The sequence below is a fragment of the Anomaloglossus baeobatrachus genome, chromosome 3, assembly GCF_048569485.1.
Source record: "Anomaloglossus baeobatrachus isolate aAnoBae1 chromosome 3, aAnoBae1.hap1, whole genome shotgun sequence".
Taxonomy (NCBI): Eukaryota; Metazoa; Chordata; class Amphibia; order Anura; family Aromobatidae; genus Anomaloglossus; species Anomaloglossus baeobatrachus.
In genome coordinates this window covers 100,145,800-100,170,077 of record NC_134355.1, presented here as the reverse complement: position 1 = coordinate 100,170,077, position 24,278 = coordinate 100,145,800, and the positions used below count along the sequence as shown (strand labels likewise).

General features: G+C 45.2%; 1 protein-coding gene across 1 annotated transcript in view; it reads left to right on the top strand.

Annotated features, from left to right (window-relative positions):
* The first annotated feature begins 1,241 nt into the window (after nt 1-1,241).
* ACYP2 (acylphosphatase 2) overlaps nt 1,242-24,278 on the top strand; it is a 245,041-nt gene continuing 222,004 nt past the window's right edge. The window contains exons 1-3 of the mRNA XM_075339343.1: nt 1,242-1,378; nt 11,590-11,606; nt 18,485-18,594. Coding sequence (XP_075195458.1) covers nt 1,264-1,378; nt 11,590-11,606; nt 18,485-18,594 — 242 coding nt within the window. The 5' untranslated portion in view covers nt 1,242-1,263. The remainder of the gene's footprint in view (nt 1,379-11,589; nt 11,607-18,484; nt 18,595-24,278) is intronic.

Below are 24,278 nucleotides of genomic sequence, written 5' to 3'. Positions count from 1 at the left end.
AAAAACAAGCCCTGATACTTTATTGGCTAAAAAGTTAACAAGTTATGGATTTTGAAAGAAGAAAAGGAAAAAATGGGAACACAAAAACAAATTGGTTCGTCTTGAAAGGAGTTAAAGGTGTTATGCCGGCGTCACATGGGACGATATGTCGTGCGATCGTATGAGCGATCGCACCCGCCCCCGTCGTTTGTGTGTCACTGGCAATTTGTTGGTCGTGGCGCACAAAGTCGTTTACCCCCGTCACACGTACTTACCTGCCGGACGACCTCGCTGTGGGCGGCGAACATCCTCTTCCTGAAGGGGGAGGGACGTTCGGCGTCACAGCGACGTCACACAGCCGCCGGCCAATAGAAGCGGAGATGAGCGGGTCGTAACATCCCGCCCACATCCTTCCTTCCGCATCGCAGGCGGGACGCAGGTAAGCTGTGTTCGTCGTTCCCGAGGTGTCACACGGAGCGACGTGTGCTGCCTCGGGAACGATGAACAACTGGAGCAAAGAAGGACGACCGACATTTTGAAAATGAACAACAAGTCAATGAGCAACGATAAGGTGAGTATTTTTGCTCGTTCGGAGGTGTCACACGGTACGATATCTCGAATGATGCTGGATGTGTGTCCCTAACGACGTGACCCCGACGACATATCGTACAATATATCGTACCGAGTGATGCCGGCATTACATAAAGTGTGTAAATCATAGAATAAAAGTAGAGCTAAGTATCTACACCATTTTTTTTCCCCATTGACCTATGGAGATTGCTGAGAATGCATTGATGTTTGTGTAGGCATGTTCTCCATAAGGCAGCCTATGTAGACTATGGGCTCCAATTGAATAGGAGCTGATCTGCTGTACTTGGCAGCGGCTACTACACAGCTTATAGAGCCATGCTGTTCAGTCCTTACATCTGTCTTCCACAGGAGCGGATTACAGTTGATCAGTGGGTTTGCTATATCTTGGCCCCCTACTGAGCTGATCTTAAGGACAAGCAATCAATATCAATGTAGTGGACTATTCCACCGTTATGGAGCCTGTTTCTCGTATATGAGCTGATTCTAAAATCTCATGAACTTGAGATACAATGAGATGTTCAATATTTCCTTTGTTATTTTCCGATAATGCCAGGATCGTCTGTCACTGCAACAGTTAAGCTTGTAAGTGCCCAGATGGTCTCAGGCTGTTGGCATACTCATCGTCTCTCTGGTTGGCTGTCCGCAGCATCGTGACACCAGTAAGATGAGATTTCAGACTGGGAAACTGCCTCGATGCGTTCAGCCTGTGTCCTGGTGCTTGCTTTTACCTATATGACAATGTCTGGCCTAGTAAAGGCATCAAACTCTTTGAAATCTGTAGATTATGAAGTTTTTGGCCGTGTTCAGGGTAGGTGTGTTCTTTTTTTCCTGCGCCTTTTCTTGTCCTACGATTTGCTAGCTTTCCTGCATGTTTGACAAATTAGGAAACTCACAGTGCTTCTAAACATAGCTCATCATGAAGAGTGATCTGCAGCCGGGTCTAGAGCGCCATGGAGCCGTGTGATTATGTAATGTGCTCATCGCGCCTTACCACTGCTTGTGATCACACATCAGACCCTCCTGCAAGATTTTATCCAGAGAGTCCCTAGGGCTTTGTCAGGGAAAAGGTACACAGGCATTGTATATTCATGCACAAAGACAGAGGTGTCAAAACACAGGATCTTAGTAATCACAATTATTGCCCTCATAAAAAGCTCCCTTTTAAGTGTTAGCCATGTTACTGTCTTGTTAATCAAAATAGAAAAAAAACAGCACTTCATATTACAACACCATTTGGATGGACGTAATGATCCCCCAATAGTTAGATAGTCACATTATGGGGTCGTGGATAGGCCAGAAAACCTATTTGTGTGTTAGCGTATACACTACAGTTGCTGCTGGCGCCTATCGTTTTTCAATCTCATTATATAATTTATATATTTATATGATCTAGAAGACATAAACACAAATAAGAAGTCTGGTGCTATATCCCTCATCTGGAAAGACAATCTAAAATAAAGTAAAATAATGGTAACAGGTGGAAGTATTTCATTATCCCTCTGACACCTTCGCCAGAACAATAACCTTTTGTCCTTATGAAAGGGTTGTTGTAGTAATGAAATACATTGACCTTTCACCAATACAGCATCTATGTGTCACACGGAGATTTTTTACAAACTTCACCGACTGTCATGGCTGCATCGGGATCTGTTCAGAGTACAGATTCTGACACTCTGCCCGATAACATCTCTGATGTCTGTGATCAATGCAGGCAGACTCAGGCATCGACCTGCAAAATGGTAGTTCATAGGCAGGCTAGCAAGAGTTAATCTCTGCTAGTCTGCTTATAAGTCTCCTTTGGTCATGATGTGGGAGAGCCAATTACATCTGCTCCCCTCCTATACACTGTGTGCAGAATTATTAGGTAAATGAGTATTTTGATCATATGATACTTTTTATATATGTCCTACTCCAAGCTGTATAGTCTTGAGAGCCAACTACAATTAAGTAAATCAGGGGATGTGCATCTCTGTAATGAGGAGGGGTGTGGTATAATGACATCAACACCCTATATAAGGTGTGCTTAATTATTAGGCAACTTCCTTTCCTTTGGCAAAATGGGTCAGAAGAGAGATTTTAAGTCCAAAATTGTGAGATGTCTTGCAGAGGGATGCAGCAGTCTTGAATTTGCCAAACTTTTGAAGCGTGATCACTGAACAATCAAGCGTTTCATGACAAATAGCCAACAGGGTCGCAAGAAGCATGTTGGGCAAAAAAGGCGCAAAATAAATGCCCATGAATTGAGGAAAATCAAGCATGAAGCTGCCAAGATGCCATTTGCCACCAGTTTGGCCATATTTCAGAGCTGTAACGTTACTAGAGTATCAAAAAGCACAAGGTGTGCCATACTCAGGGACATGGCCAAGGTAAGGAAGGCTGAAAAACCACCACCTTTGAACAAGACACATAAGATAAAACGTTAAGACTAGGCCAAGAAATATCTTAAGACTGATTTTTCAAAGGTTTTATGGACTGATGAAATGAGAGGGACTCTTGATGGGCCAGATGGATGGGCCAGAGGCTGGATCAGTAAATCGCAGAGAGCTTCACTCCGAGTCAGACGCCAGCAAGGTGGAGGTGGAGTACTGGTATGGGCTGGTATCATCAAAGATGAACTTTTGGTACCTTTTTGGGTTAATGATGGAGAGAAGCTCAACTCCCAGACCTACTGCCAGTTCCTGGAAGACAACTTCTTCAAGCAGTGGCACAGTAAGAAGTCTGTATCGTTCAAGAAAAACATGATTTTCATGCAGGACAAAGCTCTATTACATGTCCAACTACTCCACAGTGTGGCTGGCCAGTAAAGGTCTAAAAGTTGAAAAAATAATGACATGGCTCACATGTTCACCTGATCTAAACCCCATAGAGAACCTGTGGTCCCTCATAAAATGTGAGATCTACAGGGAGGGAAAACAGTACACCTCTCGGAACAGTATCTGGGAGGCTGTGGTGGCTGCTGCACGCAATGTTGATCGTGAACAGATCAAGCAACTGACAGAATCTATGCATGGTAGGCTGTTGAGTGTGTTCATAGAGAAAGGTGCCTATATTGGGCACTAATTTTTTTGAGTTTTGTTTTTGCATGTCCGAAATGTTTATTTGTAAATTTTGTGCAGTTATATTGGTTTACCTGGTGAAAATAAACAAGTGAGATGGGAATATATTTGGTTTTCATTAATTTGCCTAATAATTCTGCACAGTAATAGTTACCTGCACAAACAGATATCCTTGTAAGATAGCCAAATCTAAAAAGAACCTCACTTCAACTTCCAAAAATATTAAGCTTTGATATTTATGAGTCTTTTGGGTTGATTGAGAACATAGTTGTTGATCAATAATAATAAAAAAATCCTCTAAAATACAACTTGCCTAATAATTCTGCACACGGTGTATATGCTGGCTAGATCCTTACTTGTATGCCAGGTATAGTTTATCTTAGCTGGTCTGGTCAGGTGTTGTGATCCAGGCTATCTGATGATTGTGGTACTTGTTGCTCAGTGTGGTTGTAGAGTTATCCCTTGTTGCTACCTTCTTGCTCTTGAATTTCTTTCATTGTCTATTCCTGTTTATGTGCAGTGTGACAGAGTTTTGGTTTTCCCTTGTCTTTGTCTGTATTTCCTTCTCAGTTCTGCCCCTTTCTTCCCTGGTAGGACGGGGGAATAAGATGTGTTCTGGTCAGGAGCATAGCCAGGCACGGGACTCAGTCATCTCCACCATCAGGAGTAACCCTGAGGTTAGGTTTAGCTTAGAGTCTCCTAATGTGAAAGACAGTATAGGAGACCCTGTCCCTCGCTATGCCACAGTCACACTGCAGTTTTCTCACTCATCTTTGATCGTTCCCCTTGATCCTCATGTTCCCTAAGTGAGAATATTGGGAAAGGGTTTCTTGGATCCCTCTTTGACTGGGTCCTTCTCCAATATTACACAATCAACAGAGCGAGAGATGGGTGAAGAATCTAAAAAAACATTTATTCCAAGCAAGTCAGAAGATCCATAATATAACCCACCACACTGAGGATAAAGTAGTCCAGTAGTGGCATAAATGTCCCGGGAGGTTAGTCACAATCCTCCAGCAGTCCTTCTTCAGGGCAATCAGGTTTCTCACAGTCTCTCTGGGGTGCAGGCCTCAGCCTCAGCTTCTCCCTCAGAGGTTCAATCTTGCTTCTTCTCTCTTGTAAGTCTCACCCAGAATGACTAATACATCAGGTAAGCAGAGAGTTTAGGTGGATCCCAGGCCCCCCTCCCCCAGACTAAGTGACAGACACACTACAGGGGGTGATTGCCTACAGACAATACAATGTACACACAAGCAATACAAATAATGGACAGTGAACCATGCAAGATACACAACCCCCCATATTCCACCATCACACCCTCTATGCATTTATTTCTAGCTATTTGTTTGTTTGTCTTTTATAATGTGGTCTGTCCCGGGATTCTAGGATGCACTGCTAAGAATGCAATATTTTTTTCTGTCTAAAGTGCTAAAAGGTATTTTTCATTAAAGGCACATTGCACTGCTACATAGAAATATAAGTCCAAATACCTGTATATTAGAGATAAAATAAAAGCCGAGATTTTTTTTATACAAAATTTAAAAGCAAAAAGCTACAATAACAGTTTTGAAAAATAAACATAAAAAAACAGTAAATAACACGGACAGTCTTTTTTTTTTTATCTCTTTGGGACCCATGCAGATCGCAATACAAAGACATGTGATTTCCATAAGTTTCATCATTTTTAAGGTTCAAGATACACATGAGTCCATCCAGTTCAACCTGTAAGCTTATATGTTAATCCAGAGGAAGGCAAAAAGCCAATGAGGCAAATGTAACAATCCTGGCCCTTTAAGCCCGCTTTACACGCTGCAATGTATCTTACAATGTGTCGGCGGGGTCACGTCGTAAGTGACGCACATCCGGCATTGTAAGGTACATTGCAGTGTGTGACAGGTACGTGCGATTGCGATTGAACGGTAAAACGTTCATCGCATACACATCGTACCTTTCTCTAGAATTGCACGTCAGATTGTTCATCGTACCCGGGGTAGCGCACATTGCAGTGTGTGACACCCCGGGAACATTGAACAGATCTTACTTGTGTCCCGCGGCTCCAGACGCCAATGCGGAAGGAAGGAGGTGGGCGGGATGTTTACGTCCCACTCAGCTCCGCCCCTCCACTTCTGTTGGCCGGCTGCCGCGTGACATCGATGTGACGCCGAACGTCCCTCCCACTCCAGGAAGTGGACGTTCGCCGCCCACATCGAGGTCATATGGAAGGTAAGTACGTGTGACGGGGGTTACTCGTATGTGCGGCACATTCAACAAATTGAACGTGCCACACATATGATGGGGGCGTTGCAAATCGCATACGCTATCGTATGCGAAATTGCAACGTGTAAAGCAGGCTTTACTCAGCTCATCCTGTTTGCCGTGATGTGGTGGCAATACATTGTACACTGCTACATACATACAGAAATCACAGTGCGTGGGTACAGAACATGTCCGCGCATTGTCGGCTTCAGGCAGAGACTGACTTACCCGCAGCGATGAGGATGGACATCACTCAGTTTATCTGTAGTCATAGCTGGAGGTTCCCACGGTACCCCACCTGTGACCACAGGTTAAGTGACCTCAGGTAACCTCATTAAACTCAGTGACCTCTTAGTTCACAGACCTGCATCTCCAGGCAGAAAACTGTGCATATTTTCCAAGAGATGCAAATTTGGTGCTGAAATTTATACACCATATTTTTGCACTAAATCTGCATCTTCTGGCAAAAAACGCATCAAACCACGATCCATCTAATGGATGCCACAATTTTGGCTGGCTGCAGGCTGCTATTTTTAGGCTGGGGGCCCAATAACCAAGGCCCCCCCCCCCATCCCCCAGCCATATAGCTAGTCACAACACAGCTAGTTGTCCCAGAACTAAGGCAATGCAATTCCTGAATCATTTAATTTTCCTGAAAATGTTCCTTCATTCACAAACTGAACAAGAAAAAAGTCCTTCAGTTCACAAACTTGCATTAGTTCTTTATTTTAAGGTTTCTTTAGTTTGTTTTTTTTGATTGTTAGAATTGCATAGCTTCCTACAATAAAAATAGAAATCTGAATGACCCATTTTAAGTCAATAGGGAGAAAATACCAGGTTCATTAAATGAATCATAACTGATCATGACGGATCACTCACATGGAAGCCGAGCAGATGTCTGATACAGATCTCTGTATAATTATAATGTTGGCTTATGACGAGAATATGAGTATTATTACAGGTAAATATTCTCCTGTCTAAGGCCCCCTCTCACGTCCGTGAAAAAACACGCACGTGTGTTACATCCGTTTTCGGGTCCGTTTTCCGTTTTTGTGTCCTTTTTTTGTGTCCATGTGCCATCTGTGTGAATGCTGTATGCTAGCTGTGTGTGCGTGTTGATTGTCCGTTTATGCGTGAGAGAAATAACGGACATGTGTATGTGTTGTCCGTGTGAATTTATGCGTGTTTGTGATGCACAATGTCGTAGATACATACCTGCTGACAGCAGACAGAGTCGCGCGTAGAGAATGAACTGGGATGAACTTCACCCGACTTCATTGTCATACCGCGGCTCTGTCTGTGTCGCGTCCTGATTAGCGGTCACCCGTGAAGGACTCACCGGTGACCGCTAATCACCAGAGTGACTGAATGGAGTACCCCTCTCTCATACTTACCATTCCCCGATCTCCGGCGCTGCGCTGCACGGCTGTTCTCTAAACTCCGGCGGCTTTTCCTCTTTTGAAAAAGCCGGCTGCTCATTAATCAATCTCGTATTCCCTGCTTTCCACGCCCACCAGCAAATATGATTGGTTGCAGTGAGACACGCCCACACGCTGAGTGACAGCTGTGTAACTGCAACCAATCACAGCCACCGGTGGCCGTGTCACTATGGAGCAGAGAAATAAATAAATAATTTAAAAAAAACGGCGTGCGGTCCCCCCAATTTTAATACCAGCCAGATAAAGCCATACGGCTGCAGGCTGGTATTCTCAGGATGGGGAGCCCCACGTTATGGGGAGCCCCCCAGCCTAACAATATCAGCCAGCAGACGCCCAGAATTGCCGCATACATTAGATGCGACAGTTCTGGGACTCTACCCGGCTCTTCCCGATTTGCCCTGGTGCGTTGGCAAATCGGGGTAATAAGGAGTTAATGGCAGCCCATAGCTGCCACTAAATCCTAGATTAATCATGTCAGGCGTCTCCCTGAGATACCTTCCATGATTAATCTGGCTGGTATTAAAATTGGGGGGACCGCACGCCGTTTTTTTTTAATTATTTATTTATTTCTCTGCTCCATAGTGACACGGCCACCGGTGGCTGTGATTGGTTGCAGTTACACAGCTGTCACTCAGCGTGTGGGCGTGTCTCACTGCAACCAATCATATTTGCCGGTGGGCGTGGAAAGCAGGGAATACCAGATTGATTAATGAGCAGCCGGCTTTTTCAAAAGAGGAAAAGCCACCGGAGCTTTTATAACAGCAGTGCAGCGCCATGCCGCGCCGGAGATCGGGGAACGGTAAGTATGAGAGAGGGGGGGAACTGACCGACAGACAGCGAGAGGGACAGATAAGACAGAGAGACCGACCGACAGACATAGAGAGAGACCGACCGACCGACGGACTGAGGGAGAGAACGAAACAGAAAAAAAAAGACCGACATCACATGAAATAAGCACAAAACGTAAAGGGAGCAAACAGAGATGCGTCCGTGTCACTCGGACGTGCGCACAGACCCATTGACTTTCATTGGGTCCGTGCTGCGTGTTGCGTGCTGAAAACGGACATGCTTCCGTGCAAAACGGAGACACAAACGTAGCATGCACACGGACCCACGGACCTTAATGAAAACCGCACATGTGTCCTCAAACATTAAATAACATTGGTGCACGTTTGGCCGTGTCTCCGGTATATACGGAAACGGACCAAACACGCACGTGTATCATGGACGTGTGAAGGGGGCCTAAGATATAGACTCGTGCCTGAGTTCATAGATTAATACATGCTGCACTTTTTAGCACCTTTTCCATTATGAACCCATATGGATGCTTTAGCCTTTATCGTACTCTTCCTTGGATCATTATATTTTATTTATTAATACTTTTTTCTAAGACTCACTTTAAAGGGAACCTGTCACATGAAAAACGCTATTAACCTGCAGATATGGAGTTAATCTGTTAATAGCGTTTCAAACCTGCCTGGCACCTGCACTTTGATCCCCACTACTGGCAGGAAAATAACGTTATTCCTCCTGGCAGTCATCAGAGTGGCACCGGAGCAGGTTCCATCACTACTCCCTGTATCAAGAGCTCTAAATAACTGAGAGTTGCTAAGCATTAGAAGAGACAGTCAATGAGGAGGTGCAGGATTACAGCCGCCGCTCTTGATTCACAGAGCGGTGACTGAACCCATGCCGGTGTTACCCCGATGACAGAAACCCGAATGCTACCAGGAGGATTAAACTTAATTTCCTTCCGGGGAGCAGGGTTTGAAGTGCAGGCACCGGGAAGGTTCCAAACGCTATTAGCTTGCAGATTAACCCAATATCTGCAGGTTAATAGCATATTTTTAATGTGGACCGGTTGTCTTTTAAGGTTCAATCTACTGTATTAAAGGGAACTTGCCCGCTGATGCACACTGCCCGATCCACGGTGAGCATGTATCAGACAGACACTGGCTGTATAATTTCAGTAATATATGTTTGATGCTGAAATGTTGTATTGCTTCATATAACATACTTTAAAGGCTGATGGCTTCTTATCGCATGCTCCCCTTGAGTGACCTATCCCTCCATGTGTACATGTATAGTGAGAGATCTCTCCACCATTTGCAACAAACAGAAGCCACCTTGGACCTGTCTTTTCTGACTAGTCCCCAGTGCAGCTTGGTCCTCAGCAGCTTTTAAAGAATGTTTGTCTCTCAAATTTCATACATACCTGGATGAAATCATACACCTTGTGCCTGATATATAATGTCCGTGACTCGCATATGTCGCGAGCGGAGGAGGGGACGCTGCGATCTCCCACTGCTCGGGTCCGGCTGCTGCCACTGCTGCGGCCTGCTGCTGCTCGGTGGCTCGAGCAATGGGTCGGATCCCGGGGACTCGAGCGGCGCTCCTCACCCGTGAGTGAAAAGGGATTGGTTTTTGGAGTTGGCCCAGTGATGAGGTGGGGGATGAGGGATGGCGGGGCCGGTGCAGGGCTTGGCGGAGTGCAGGGACGCGGGGGCAGCGCTGTGCCTCACGGCACTGTGGTACTCACTCAGCCTGAGACGGGGACACAGTTCTCGGTAAAACACACGGCTGGAAAGACGGTTCCCACGGACGGCTGCTGTTGCTTTTCCCCAGTAGTTGACGGTGACGGTCTCTGTCCCTGCACCTAATGAAATGTTGGTAGCGATGGGTTCCCACCGGTAACCCGCTCCCCGGCTTGGATATGGGCCGGAGGAGCCCCTCTTTGCCCGCAGGCGCTGGCCCTGAGAAACTGGTGCCTTGGCGGTGGCGGTGTCTCTCTCTAACGGTTGGACTGTTGCCTTCAATCGGGACTTGGTTGTTGGGAGACCCAGAGGTCCCCTTCACTGACGGATTTGGCAAATTCACGGCGACTCCTAGCCTTGCCGGGATCCGAAAAGCCCCTGCCAATGGTGCTGGCTTCTCTTCGTATACCACTCCGGTACCGCCGGGCCACCACCCGTCCACGGTCCTTTCGGCAACCTCCAATCAGCCTCTCCTGCAGACGGTCACCGCCGTCTGCTGACCTTGCTGTCTCAGTCCGGGGCACACACCCGGACCAACTTCAGGCTTTCTCAACTGTCACTTTCTCTTCCACTTGGCTCCTCTCTCTTGCTCCTCTACCACTAATCTGCTACTTCACACTCTCCCTAAACTGATCTTGACTCCTCTCTCCTTCACTTCCCTAGCTTGACTGCCTGGTTTTCCCGCCTCCAGGGCTGTGAACTCCTCGGTGGGTGGAGCCAACCGCCTGGCACACCCCCTGGTGTGGACATCAGCCCCTGGAGGAAGGCAACAAGGATTTTTGTTGTAGCTTTGGTGTACCTATCCGGGGTGTAGGGTGTGGTGGTGTCATGACCTGTGACCCCTGGCTTGCCCAGGGCGTCACACATACGTGTTCTGTGTGTGACTACACTACATTGTATCAAAGTGTCAGATCTTCAGTGTTGTCCCATGAAAAGATATAATAAAATATTTACAAAATTGTGAAGGGTGTACTCACTTTTGGGATATACTGAACCATATGATCCCATATACAGCCTCCTAAATAGAGCATGAGCCCCTACATAGCCCCTTTATATACATTATGAGACCCACATAAACTCCTATATACATTATGAGACCCCCATAGACTCCTATATACATTATGAGCCCCATATAGCCTTCTAAATGCAGCATGAGCCCTCACATAGCCTCTTACATACTTCCTTGTGTACAAGTATCACATTAAAAGGAACCTGTCAGGTGATTTACGTAGCTCGGACTACTTTCAGAAGATTCAGAGACCGGCTCCATCTTTATATCTATGTCTCACTGAAATGCTGCAGCAATTTCAATAAAACAGGGTAATGTGACTGATCACTGATGGACGGGTCCCCACAGACTTCTCCCTGTTTGGTTCTGCTTGACTGTCATTTCCCTCTGTGTGTACAGCAATTGACCTGCCAGTGAGGCGGAGCCAGGCAGGGAGAAGGCAGCGGGTAGATACTAATAGAAAAATAGAGAATAGGTAAGAAATATCTCAAGTAAGGCTCTTTTCACATCTGCACTTTTTAGTTCTTTTGTTTTGTGTTGGGAACAGAAGAACGAAAATGATGGAAGGTTGTAATTGTCACAATCACAGCTGTAAACATAGCCTAAAATATACAGTATGTCCGATATAGAGAGACCATGGCAATAAGGAATAATGGATTTATCATTGATTATTGTATTCCCAGTTTATGGCATGTAGTGAAATGTTCTTTTTCATTCTCTTTTAGGTGTTTGCTTCAGAATGGTAAGTCTTCACATATTTAATGATTCATGAATTAATGTTTATGTCAAAAATATTTAGAATTTTGTATAAGTCTCAGTACCCATCAATATTCTTAGTAGACATAAAAGATGTTGTCCTGTGAGTGACACAGCTAGTATACAGCTTCCAGTTGACAAAGTCCTTGGAGATCAGTTTTTCTCAGCAAGTGAAGCAGATGGAAAAATGTAATATTGCATAACTCTCTCTTCTGGCACATAGAGGGTGATCCAGAGGATGATTCATATTTTTTTAAATCCATTGGCATTAAAGGGATTGATCCGAGGGGACAACTATTTTGATTACAAAGTGTCATAAAGGAATTGGACGTTTAATAGGATTGCTGTTGCTATTATGAGTAATATTGTTGGGGGAGACCTCCAGGAGGTCTCTCTCAGGGTGTCGGAGGAGGGTTCCAAATCAGAACTGCGCAGATGTATATGAAACAGGAAAAATGACCACACAGAGACGTGTCTCTATCCGGGAGAAGCTCAATGCTTTTCTGACCCTTGTATTCAAAACATAGCATATATATAGAGCTTACTCAATACATCCACGTTATCTATTAACCAACCAGCTAGCCGGGCATAGTTCATTCCTTGTTGAACAGTCTTAGCAACATTTGTTAGTAAAACATTCAAGTGTGTTTAGACATAGATAAGAGTCAATGAGTAGAACAATGTCAGTTACTTATTTGAAACTACAGATAAGCTATCTTCTATGAATAGAAGAATGCTAGTTACCTATCTGAAACCACAGATAAGTATCTCTTCCATTCATGAATTTCAGTTACTTAAGCTGGTGTCACACATAACGACGACGACAACGACGTTGCTGCTATGTCACCATTTTCTGTGACGTTGCAGCGACGTCCCGTCGCTGTCGCTGTGTGTGACATCCAGCAACGACCTGGCCCCTGCTGTGAGGTCGCCGGTCGTTGCTGAATGTCCAGCTTCATTTTTTGGTCGTCACTCTCCCGCTGTGACACACACATCGCTGTGTGTGACAGCGAGAGAGCGACGAAATGAAGCGAGCAGAGGGAGCAGGAGCCGGCGTCTGGCAGCTGCGGTAAGCTGTAACCAGCGTAAACATCGGGTAACCAAGGGAAGACCTTTACCGTCGGGTAACCAAGGGAAGATATTTACCTTCGTTACCGGCCTCCGCTCTTGCTGCCAGACGCCGGCTCCTGCACTGTGCACATGTGGCTGCAGTACGCATCGGGTAATTAACCCGATGTATACTGTAGCAAGGAGAGCAAGGAGCCAGCGCTAAGCGCGGCTCCCTGCTCTCTGCACATGTAGCACAGCGACGTTATGATCGCTGCTTCTGCTGTGTTTGACAGCTAAGCAGCGATCATAACAGCGACTTACAAGGTCGCTGTTACGTCACCGAAAATGGTGACGTAACAGCGACGTCGTTGTCGCTGTCGCTTAGTGTGACACCAGCTTTATTCATGAACTAAAACTTATTCTGCTTAGCCCTAAGCTTAATTTGATTTGGTTATACATTCCATTAATATTTCAATTAGGTATATATGGAGAAGCAATACATAAAGCATTCAAAGGACAGATTATCTTATTATTATGCTGGACAAACAATTCATAGCCTAGGCCTTCACAATATTACTGCTACTACTAATTACTGCTCCACAACACAAACACATACAATATATATATATATATATATATATATATATATATATATATATATATATATATAACAAAAGTTTGGACAAACCTTCTCATCTCTAGAACAACTGTTAAGAGGAGACTTTGTGCAGCAGGCCTTCATGGTAAAATAGCTGCTAGGAAACCACTGCTAAGGACAGGCAACAAGCAGAAGAGACTTGTTTAGGCTAAAGAACACAAGGAATGGACATTAGACCAGTGGAAATCTGTGATTTGGTCTGATGAGTCCAAATTTGAGATCTTTGGATCCTACCATCGAGTCTTTGTAGAAAAGGTGAACGGATGGACTCTACATGGCTGGTTCCCACCGTGAAGCGTGGACGAGGAGGTGTGATGATGTGGGGTGCTTTTCTGGTGAAACTGTTAGGCTATGTGCGCACTAGTGCGTTTTACCCGCGGATTTACCCGCGGATTTGCCGCGGAAATTTCTTGAGAAATGTCTGCAATCTTTGTGCAGACATTTCCCAGCAAATCCTATGTGAAAAAAAATAGCTGTGCGCACACTGCGGATTTTTCTCAAGAAATTTCCTTGAGAAGAATTTCTTGAGAAAATTTCTTGAGAAAATGAGCATGTCCATTATTTTCCGCAGGTACCTGCTGAATACCCCCGGAATTTCACTCCATTCACTGTAATGTAATCGCGAAATTCCGGGGGTATACCACAGGTAGCAAATGATGTGCGGTATACACCCGGTATAGCCGCGATTTACCTGCGATAATGCTCATCGCTGCCTGCGGTTTTGCAGGAAGCGATGTCATTATGCCAGGAAGAGGAAGCGGAGCAGAGTAAACACACACGTCACACTGCCTGGACGCCGCACAGAAGCACTTCCGTGTGACCTCCAGGTGCCCGTGCAGTCTGTATCCCACTCCAGCCTCGCGGCTGCCTGCACTGCTGTGTGTCAGTGTCTTCCCGCAGTATCAGCAGCTTGTCACGCTGCAGCGCAGGCAGACACTGACACAGTCAGACACTGACACTGCACTGCAGGGTGTCAGTGTCTGCCCGCAGTGTCAGCAGCCTGTCACGCAGCAGCGCAGGCAGACACTGACACCCTGCAGTGCTGACAGCCACGGGGATGACGATCGCTGCTGTCAGGAGGTGAGATCGTTACCTGCTGTGACGATCTCCTGCCTCCTGACATCACCGCGGTCACTGCTGTCTATGCCCGTCTCGCGAGCGGCCCGAGACTGTCACTAGCGGTGACGTCACAGGCTCTCGCGATACTTCTGACAACGCAGCGGGCATAGAAGTCAGTCACAGCGCTGACGTCAGCAGTACAGGAGATGATCACAGCAGGTAATGATCTCATCTATCCTCCTGGCAGCAGCGCTCAGCATTTCATGCAGTGACCTGGGCTATTGATGTTAGCTCAGGTCACTGCATTGCTCTCCCAGCCAATGGGGAACATTCTGTTCTTCATTGACTGGGACAGCGACTATGGTATGGATCGCCGTGGGACCCCCCCCCTTATTGGATTACGCCGGACGTGGAATTGATTGTTCTTTTCAATAAATTGGTGAAAGAGGGAATGTTTTGGGGAGTGTTTTTTCAAATAAAACTTTTTTTGTTGTCTATTTTTTATTTCTTACTGACTGGGTTGGTGATGTCGGGTAACTGATAGACGCCTGACCTCACCAACCCCAGGGCTTGATGCCAGGTGACATTACACATCTGGCATCAACCCCATATATTACCCTGTTTGCCAACGCACAAGGGCAACGGGATGAGTTGGGGCGAAGGGCGAGGATTGGCACGTCTAATGGATGCGCCACTTCTGGGGCGGCTGCGGCCTGCTATTTTTAGGCTGAGGAGTGTCCAATAACAGTGGACTTCCCTAGTCTGAGAATACTAGACCACAGCTCTCCGCTTTACCTCGGCTGGTGATGCAATTTGGGGGAGACCCCACGTTTTTTGTTTTAAATTATTTATTTAATTTAAAATAACAGCGTGGGGTGCCCTCTGTTTTGGATTACCAGCCAAGGTGAAGCTGCCAGCTGTGGTTTGCAGGCTGCAGCCGTCTCCTTTACCCTAGCTGGCTACAAAAGATGGGGGGACCTCACGTCGTTTTTTTTTTTATTATTTATTTATTTTATGGCTAAATACAAGGCTAAGCACCCTTTAGTGCCACATGAAAGTCACTAAAGGGTGCCAGCTTAGAAAATGCAGGGAGGTGGGACATTATATAGGTCTTTCTCATCTATCTATCTATCTATATATTCATCTATCCATCTCTCCCTCTATCCATTATCTATCTATCGATTATCTATATTATTTATTGCAAAACCGCAGGGACCAACCTGCGGTAAATCCGCGGCAAATCCGCATGCGTTTTTCCCGTGGATTTTTCCGCAGGTGCGGAAATCTTCAACTCCCAGAAGTTTCTCAAGAAATTTTCTTGAGAAAAATCACTTTTCTAGTGCGCACATAGCCTTAGGCTTTGTGCGCATTAGAAATGTGAAGTTTCTCAAGCAAATTTCTTGAGAAACTTCTGGGAGTGGAAGATTTCCGGACCTCCGGAAAAAATCCGCACCAAATCCTCATGCGGATTTGCCGCGGATTAGCCACGAATTTGGCGCGATTTTCCCGCAGGTTGTTCCCTGCGGATTTTGTAGGCTGTACTGCAGAATTCCGCAGGTACCTGCGGAAAAGAATTGACATGCTCATTTTCTCAAGAAATTTTCTCAAGAAAATCTTCTCAAGGAAATTTCTTGAGAAAAATCCGCAGCGTGCGCACAGCTATTTTTTTTTCTCATAGGATTTGCTGGGAAATGTCTGCACAAAGATTGCAGACATTTCTCAAGAAATTTCTGCAGCAAATCCGCGGGTAAATTCGCGGGTAAAACGGCCTAGTGCGCACATAGCCTTAGGGATGTATTCAAAACTGAAGGCACACTGAACCAGCATGGCTACTACAGCATCTTGCAGCGGCATGCTATTCCATCCAGTTTGTGTTTAGTTAGACCATGATTTATTTTTCAACAGGATAATGACCCCAAACACACCTCCATGCTGTGTAAGGGCTAGTTGACTAAGAAGGAGAGTGATGGGGTGCTACGCCAGATGACCTGGTCAGGGCAAACAAGTGCTAAGCATCTCTGGGAACTCCTTCAAGACTGTTGGAAAACCATTTCCGGTGACACCTCTTGAAGTTCATCAAGAGAATGTCAAGAGTGTGTGTCGCGGGCGGGGAGGGCGCTGTGCTCACCCACTGCTCGGGTCCGGCTGCTGCTGCTCGCTCGGTCGGTGGCTCGAGCGGGGGGCCGGATCCCGGGGACTCGAGCGGCGCTCCTCGCCCGTGAGTGAAAGGGGTGGTTTGGTTTAGGGATATTGTCCGTGACGCCACCCACGGTTTGTGGTGAGGTTGGGACACCACCGCTGCTCTGTACGGGGATCCCGGGAGCGTTGACAGGGAGCAGCTGAGATGTTTTCTCCCCTCCGTGGGTAGGGGGGGTTTGGTGGTCCCGGGGCCCAGTGGTGGAGGTCGGAAGGTGGGTTGCGGGGCCTGGCCGAGTGCAGGGTCGCGGGGCAGCGCAGTGCCAGGCGGCATGGTGGTACTCACTCAGCCAGTAACGTACACCGAGTCTCTGGTAAAACAAACGGCAGGATGGACGGGTCCCACAGGCGGCTGTGGTGTTTTTCCCCTGACCCCAGTTTGGTAGTGTAAGTCCTTTCCTGCACCTTCTTGTACGCTCATCCTGTGCTCCGGTTTCCAGCTGGCTACCCGGTTCGGTACTGGTGGGCCACCGCCCAACCCCGGCTACCTACGGTTCCACCAAGATTGTCTTCCCGGCTCCCGCAGATGGCCACTACCGTCTGCCTGACTGGCTACACGAGGGCCCTAGGCTCCAACCTAGGCCCCCGTGTGCTTCTGCCACTCTGCACACCTCTTCTCCCTTCCTCTGCCTGGACTTGTCTGTCTTGTTTCCTGCCTCAGACCAGCTATACTCCCAGGTGGGCATGTCCATCTGCCTGAGTCCGCCCACCTGGTGTGTCTGTCTGAACCCGAGGGAGGAAATCAGGTCTCACTGGAGATGACTGCTGTGACCTGCTAGGGGTGGGGGTGGGGGGGTGTTGTTACCTGTGGCCCCTGACTAGTCCATGGCGCCACATGTGCAAAGTAGTAATGAAAGCAAAAGGTAGCTACTTTGAAGAACCTAGAATATAAGACATATTTTCAGTTGTTTCACACTTTTTTAAGTATTTTATTCCACATGTTTTAATTCATAGTTTTGATGCCTTCAATGTGAATCTACAATTTTCAGAGTCCTGAACTAAAAAAGACTCTTTGAATGAGAAGGTGTGTCCAAACTTTTGGTCTGTACTGTATACTGGACAATGATAATCTAAGAGGACATTTAGGTGAATGAGCCTAAGAAATATGTTTATCTTATACGCTGGGAGCCTAAAGGCCCATTTACACACAACGATATCGCTAACAAGATATCGTCGGGGTCACGGTGTTGTTGACGCACATCCGGCCTCATTAGCGATGTCGTTGTGTGTGACACCTTTTTGCGATCAGTAACGATTGCAAAAAGGTGTCAAATCATTCGTCGTGTACACGTCGTTCATTTTTATAAAATCGTTCCTCGTTTGGAACGCAGATTGTTTGTCGTTAATGCGGTAGCACACATCGCTATGTGTGACACCGCAGAAACAAGGAACAGCATTGTACCTGCGGCCGCCGGCAATGAGGAAGGAAGGAGGTGGGCGTGATGTTCCGGCCGCTCATCTCCGCCCCTCCGCTTCTATTGGGCGGCCGCTTAGTGACGCCGCTGTGCTGCCGAATGAACCTTCCCCTTAAAGGAGAGCTTGTTCGGCGGCCACAGCGACGTCGGCTAACAGGTAAATGCGTGTGATGCTGCCGTAGCGATATTGTTCGCTACGGCAGCGATTACCCCTTGACGTGCCACCGACGTGGGTGCTATTGCTCGCAACATCGCTAGCGATGTCGCAGCGTATAAAGCCCGCTTTACTCGGTGTGTATATTATGCTATATATTACAGGCTCTGAAGCAATGAGCTTAATGTGCATGGGAACGGAAAGGTTGATATATCTGATCGATAAATTAACAGGGGATCAAGCAGTACCTCTTATTTTCATGTGCTAAAGAAATCTATAATCAATACACATTTTATACTATATTAACTTTACATTTATGTCACTTGGTTTAGTACACAGAAGCTGAAGGAAGGAAACTTGGTGTTGTTGGATGGGTGAAAAATACAAGACAAGGCACTGTACAAGGGCAAGTCCAAGGACCAGAAGAAAAAGTGAACTCCATGTAAGTGTATATACAACAAAATATAATAAAAACATAACTTACACAGATATGTACATAATATGATGAAAATAATGATGATTGCTACCTTATCTTATTGTCAAACGGATTCATATTTTAGTGGGTGTCATTTTACAGGCAATCATTTTTAAATAAGTCAATTGTTGTTCATGTAAAAGCTAATACCCTTATATTATAAATGCTAAAACAAATGTAGCACAAAAAAACAGAGTGGTTAATAGCTTAGATCACATGCAGTATCTCCACAGTGTAAGGAGAAGATTATTGAGAAATGGAAATAACTTAAAATGTAGAAGACTGTTGCACAGCTTCTAGCTTCCCAGTTGCAGAAGAAACTTCACAGAGCAGATTACATGGGATAAGAAGCTTTTACTTCTCAGAACATGAGGTAAATATGCACAGTCATTAAGCACTGCACAAGGAAGAGAAAAAACAGGAAGTACAAAATACTTTTTTACAATACAGTGAGTAAGGAAACTTTACACAAGATCGCCATCCACTGTTAGATCAGCATAAAGTCCTCCTTCACACAAACAAAGAAGTACTCAGTGCCAGCAGAAACTATTCACATTTAAGCGACTTTGTGAACAAGACCAGTTGAGGTCGAAATATCAAAATACACCATGTTGCCTTCTTCTTGCAACTATGATTGTGTTATGCATGTGCACAATTAAAGAACAAATGAAAATTATGAACTAAGAGGGTAATTCGCTCTACATTGTCATTGGGGATTACATTATCCGCTCACCGGTATCTTGACTCAGAAGTTGTGTCCACCCTAATTTATTCTATTTACTTTATAGCCTATAACAGAGGTTGTGTGCTGGACTGAGTGAGGGGAGATAAATTAACCCTTGTAGGCGCATGCCAAGTGCTGGGAAGCGTGTATGTAACAATCCCTTCAGCCGATTCAATGAACCCCAAGAACGAAATTTCTTGAACAGAAAAAATAAATTTCTCTAATTTAGCAAGCAAAGAATTCTCTATCAACTTTTGTAATACAGAATGGACATGTTCATGGTGAGATTCTGAATCAGGCGAAAAAAATAAAATGTCATCAAGTTAAACCAACAGTGTCTTGTCAATGACGAAAACGTGTTCCAAATTAACTGTGCCTAATCCTAATTTCAGAACCAGTCCCGCATCAATAAAGTTAGGGGCAGATCTCCAGTCAATGAAAACCAGAGCTGTTAACACCTGGTTCTTGAAAAATAGATCCACTTTGTCTTACTAGTACTTTGTCAGAGGAAAAAAAGGGGAACCTAGAAGTATGGGTGACCTCCTCGACAATCACCCAGACGTAGGCGTTTTCCCAATGGCTTGCTTGCTTGACGGCAAGTTGGAAAGTCCTTAAAGGGAATTTGTCACCAGATTTGTTCCCTATAAACTGCGGCCACCACCAGTAAGCTCTTACATACAGTATTTTAGAATGCTGTATATAAGTGCCCAGGCCGATCAGTATAACATAAAAAAACAGCTTTTATTATACTCACCTGTGGGGTGGTCTGGTCCGATGGGCGTCTCTGGTCTCAGTCTTGCACCTTCTGTCTTATTGTGATTGCCGTCTTCATTCCCTGCTTCGTGTGGATGACTCATCCTACGTCATCCACACAGTGTGTTCCATTGTGCTCTTGCACACGAGCACTTCTCTCTGACCTGCTGAGGGCAGATCAAAGTATTGTAGTGTGCCTGCATGGGCGGTCTTTGAGCTTTCCCTGCCCCTGCGCATTACAACACTTTGCTCTGCCCAACATTGGCATCTGAGAGCCGTATCATTCCACTGAACTTCAGTGGCCCCATTGCTTGAACTTGGTACTATAGCCCTCAACGGTGTGGCTCCCCTGTGTCAGGATCATATTTTTCAGCGACCTGGGTCCTTATCTTTCATAACCTGGGCCCTGTCATATTTTTCATAAATTAACCCTGAGGTGTCAGAGAAGGCGTTGACAGAAAGCTATTCTTGGGCTTGTAAGGGCAAAGAAAATGCCCAGGTTTGAGGGTCCCCTCACAGTAGGGACATGATTATTCCCACCCACTCTAACTCATCCACTTAAGACAGAGGTTGAAGGCTAAAAAATAGCTTTTTTTTAGAATGCCCCAAACTATTTTTTCTCTCCTTAAAATTCATAAGGTAGGGTCACTATGGGTTTGGGAGAGACAAACTACACGTCAAAAAAGTACCGACATCACAGCCACGGCCGTCAGCAAAGGGTTATGAGAAGCCTTCATCAAACTAGACAACTGACCCTACAACTGGGACTTTGACAATTCAAGATTATGGTGCTCTTTAGCCAATTTCAGAATCATTTAAGTTAGATTCCCTATATGACTGAAAAGCGTATAATAGAATTCAACTGGTGAAAATATTTAAATATTTATAAGGTCAGTCGTACTGGGTAGCTGGCAAGCCGTGAGACAGGAGTCAATAATAATTGAAGAAATTCAGCATCCAAATTCAGGTGAGAAAAACAAAATAAAAAAATTAAAGAATATATATTTATATATAATTAATATATATATATATATATATATATATATATATATATATATATATATATTTTCACCTATTATAGGTCTTTTAATTCTTGAAAAAGACCTATAAGAGCCCGAAAGGTTGCATCTATGGCAGAATAAAGACATTTTTTGTTATTCTCACCTGAACTGGGATGCTGTTTTTCTTCAATTATTGTGGCTCTTGCCAAGTGGACACCTTGGATTTCTTGACAGGCGTCCATCTTTACTCTGTTTAAAAGGTCCTGTGTGTTTTGTGTGCTGAAAACTTCTTTTTCTCTACACACCTTAGAAGAGTCAAAAAGTCAAATACTGAGAGTGTACGTCAAAGCCTAAAGGCCACGTGTCACTAAGTGACATCGATAGCGACATTGCTGCTGAGTCACGGGTTTTGTGACGCAACAGCGATGTTGCTAGCGATGTCGCTGTGTGTGACATCCACCAATGACCTGGCCCCTGCTGTGAGATCGCTAGTCATTGCTGAATGTCCTTGACCATTTTCTTCAAAGGCGATGTCCTGCTGGGCAGGACACATCGCTGTGTTTGACACTGTGTGACAGGGTCCCAATGACAGCAGAGATCATTATACAGGTCGCTACTGCGACCTGTATCGTTACTGAGTCGTTGGTAAGGTCTGACTGTGTGACATCTCACCAGCGACCTCCCAGCAACTTACCAGCGATCCCTATCAGGTCGCATCGTTGTCGGGATCGCTGGTAAGTCGTTGTGTGTGACTGGGCCTTAAGGGGCAAGACAAAAGATTAAATACTTTACAGTCTGTGGTCAGATCAAAACAGTCCAAATAGATGCAAAGGGGCTAGACAAACAAATAGTCCAAGGTCAGTCAGCAAGAGATCAGAATAGAATACCATGAGGCACACACTCCGCAGAGCAAAGCTACAACTAAAGCTGGTGTCACACACAGCGACAACGACGTTGCTGCTACGTCACCATTTTCTGTGACGTTGCAGCGACGTCCCGTCGCTGTCGCTGTGTGTGACATCCAGCAACGACCTGGCCCCTGCTGTGAGGTCGCCGGTCGTTGCTGAATGTCCAGCTTCATTTTTTGGTCGTCACTCTCCCGCTGTGACACACACATCGCTGTGTGTGACAGCGAGAGAGCGACGAAATGAAGCGAGCAGGGAGCAGGAGCCGGCGTCTGACAGCTGCGGTAAGCTGTAACCAGCGTAAACATCGGGTAACCAAGGGAAGACCTTCGTTACCAGCCTCCGCTCTTGCTGCCAGCGCCGGCTCCTGCTCTGTGCACATGTGGCTGCAGTACACATCGGGTAATTAACCCGATGTATACTGTAGCAAGGAGAGCAAGGAGCCAGCGCTAAGCAGTGTGCGCGGCTCCCTGCTCTCTGCACTGTGACATGTAGCTGCAGTACACATCGGGTTACACATCGCTGTGTTTGACAGCTAAGCAGCGATCATAACAGCGACTTACAAGGTCGCTGTTACGTCACAGAAAATGGTGACGTAACAGCGACGTCGTTGTCGCTGTCGCTTAGTGTGAACCCAGCTTAACAGTGGTCTGACCAGTGCCAGACAACTAAATAGCCAGACAATCACTCTTAAAGATGACATCTGGAGAAATCCCAGTGGTCCAGCCCATGACTGGACTGTTGGACGATCCTATAAAGAATATTGACAGTTCAGTACACCCCTGTAATCCTCTTCAATCTTTTGGGCGGTTGAGCTGTCACTCACCGCATCCCTAGGACACAGAGAGCTTCATGGCAGCTTCCTATTTTTGCATGTACTAATGATTTATGAACAAAAAGTTTTAAAAAAAGACAGTCATTTTAACTTTTTAAAAAAGATTGTGACAGAGACTTACATAATAGAAATAATATTAGTGTTACAGATGACTTTTTAATGTAGTTTTCCATTTGAGCAGCTGGTAGTAGAGCGTTCCTAATTACTACTGAGATTGTAGACCAAGCAGAAGATTGTATCTGACTCTTCCTAAAATAAAAACATTCCAGAAGAGTGAAACATTTAATGAAACTGATCAGCGTAACATGAAAACTTTGTACTGAGAAGGATGATTTCATAAGAATAAGTAACAGTTGGCATCAAAGGCAAATGACAGGAATCGTTTACCAAAAGCGCACATAATATGAGCTCATATGAAAATATAGCTACATTTATGTATAAAAAAATAGTAACATTGCTGTCATAATAACATCTCATTTAACCCCTTCACCCCCGGGTGATTTTCCATTTTTCGGTTTTGTTTTTTGCTCCCCTTCTTCTGAGACCCGTAATGTTTTTATTTTTCCAAGTGCGAAAAAATTGCAAAAAAGCACGATTGCACGATTGTTTTGTGGGTATTTTATTCATCATGTTCACTATATGGAAAAACTGATGTATCGATGTGATGCCTCAGGTCGTTATGAGTTCGTAGATACCAAACATGTATAGGTTTACTTTTATCTAAGGGGTTAAAAAAATTTAGAAACTTGTCCAAAAACAGTGGTGCACTTTTTCAGCCATTCTCCGCGACCCCTAGTGTTCTCATTTTTCGGGATCTATGGCCACGTCATGGCTTATTTTTTGCGTCCTGTGCCGATGTATTTAGTGGTACCATTTTTGCATAGATGCTACGTTGTGATCACCTGTTATTGCATTTTGCCCAAAATTTGAAATGACCAAAACACGTGATTTTGGCGCTTGGAATTTTTTGCCCGCTATGCCGCTTACCGATCAGGTTAATTGATTTTATATTTTTATAGATCGGGCATTTCAGAACTTGCCAATACCAAACATGTATATATTTTTATTTTTTTAACCCTTTAATTTTCAATGGGGCGTGATTTTAACTTTTAGTTTTTTTGTTTTTTTAAACCTTTTTTCTACTTTTTTATTTTATTTTACTAGTCCCCTAGGGGACTATAAGAATCAGCAGTATGATCTCTGGTTTATTTCTATTGACCAGAGCTGCACAACTCTGATCATCAGAAATGCTGTGTTTGCTGTGCTCTGTTGACTGTAACAGGAACTACATCATGATAGCAACAAGATTAATCACATAAACATGTGGTACCATGGCAACCATCGGCGAACTATGATCGTGTGACGCCCTGGGCAAGCCAGGAGTCACAGGTCACAACACCACACGCACCCCACATTCCCTGCAGGTACACCAA